Source organism: Gadus morhua, chromosome 22 (assembly GCF_902167405.1).
Source record: "Gadus morhua chromosome 22, gadMor3.0, whole genome shotgun sequence".
NCBI classification, from domain to species: Eukaryota; Metazoa; Chordata; class Actinopteri; order Gadiformes; family Gadidae; genus Gadus; species Gadus morhua.
This window is the reverse complement of record NC_044069.1, coordinates 659,286-660,633: the sequence shown is the minus strand read 5'-3', so window position 1 is coordinate 660,633 and position 1,348 is coordinate 659,286. Positions and strand designations below refer to the sequence as shown.

Genomic DNA, 1,348 nt, shown 5'->3' with positions numbered 1-1,348 from the left:
TGACGGAAAATTCAAGCAACAAACATGAAAATAAATATTTGACTGGTACAAGTAGTGCGATCCCATCACTGGTCTGTAGGGGGCAGCATCAACACAATAAATAAATAGATGAATGAGATTTACTATCGAGGTTAAGAAACAAAACAACACACAACACATGTTGAATACGCAGCATGTTCTCCCCCTGCAGAGTTATTAAATCAGGAAACACAACATCTGTCAGACGTCATGAGTGGACTTTTGGTTGAATGTTTCAAACCAGCTGCTTGGGTTCAGACGAGCCCTGGACTTCACCTCGGCTGGAGTGTTTTAGTGCACAGATGTGTCGGCCCACATCTGTCGGCCCACCTACCACCAGGAGGGACACTGCGGGTCTTTCTAGAGCCATCCAGATGTTCTAAGCTACAATGGGCAGGAAGTGAGAAACATCTGGACAGGTGGAAATACGAGCTCTGCTGAGACGATCGGACTGAGAGGAAGAGGAGGTACAATCAGGGAGGAGGAGGAGGAGGAGGAGGAGGGGAGAGGGAGGAGGGGAGAGGGAGGAGAAGGCACAATCAGGGAGGAGGAGGAGGTGAGGAGGAGGGGAGAGGGAGGAGGAGGGGAGAGGGAGGAGGAGGAGGGGAGGGAGGAGAAGGCACAATCAGGGAGGAGGAGGAGGAGGTGAGGAGGAGGGGAGATGGAGGTGGAGGGGAGAGGGAGGAGGAGGAGGGGAGGAGGAGGAGGGGGGGAGAGGGAGGAGGAGGAGGGGAGGAGGAGGAGGGGAGAGGGAGGAGGAGGAGGAGCTGATGGAGTAGAGCAGGAGGTGATGGAGGAGGAGGAGCTGATGGAGTAGAGCAGGAGGTGATGGAGGAGGAGTGGAGGGGAGAGGGAGCAGACGAGAGAAGAGGAGATAGTTGTTGATAGTCGTGTTCCCGATGACCACTCAGTAGAAGAAGTACACTGCAGGGAGAAGGAGACCGAACTGTTAGTCAGTAAACGAGGTGGAACTTTACTAGAACTCTCTTCTGTAAGAAGAGGCTGGGGCCTAGAGGCTGGTATATACCAGTGTTATTAAAGGTGTAGTATATATACTAGTGTTATTAAAGGTGTAGTATATATACTAGTGTTATTAAAGGTGTAGTATATATACTAGTGTTATTAAAGGTGTAGTATATATACCAGTGTTATTAAAGGTGTAGTATATATACCAGTGTTATTAAAGGTGTGGTATATATACCAGTGTTATTAAAGGTGTGGTATATATACCAGTGTTATTAAAGGTGTAGTATATATACCAGTGTTATTAAAGGTGTAGTATATATACCAGTGTTATTAAAGGTGTAGTATATATACCAGTGTTATTAAA

General features: G+C 47.5%; 1 protein-coding gene across 1 annotated transcript in view; it reads right to left on the bottom strand.

Moving 5' to 3' along the window:
• Positions 1–714: 714 nt before the first annotated feature.
• The window catches only part of LOC115535819 (synaptobrevin), a 5,272-nt gene continuing 4,638 nt past the window's right edge, over positions 715–1,348 (bottom strand). Inside the window, exon 5 of the mRNA XM_030347344.1 lies at positions 715–942. Coding sequence (XP_030203204.1) covers positions 926–942 — 17 coding nt within the window. The 3' untranslated portion in view covers positions 715–925. The remainder of the gene's footprint in view (positions 943–1,348) is intronic.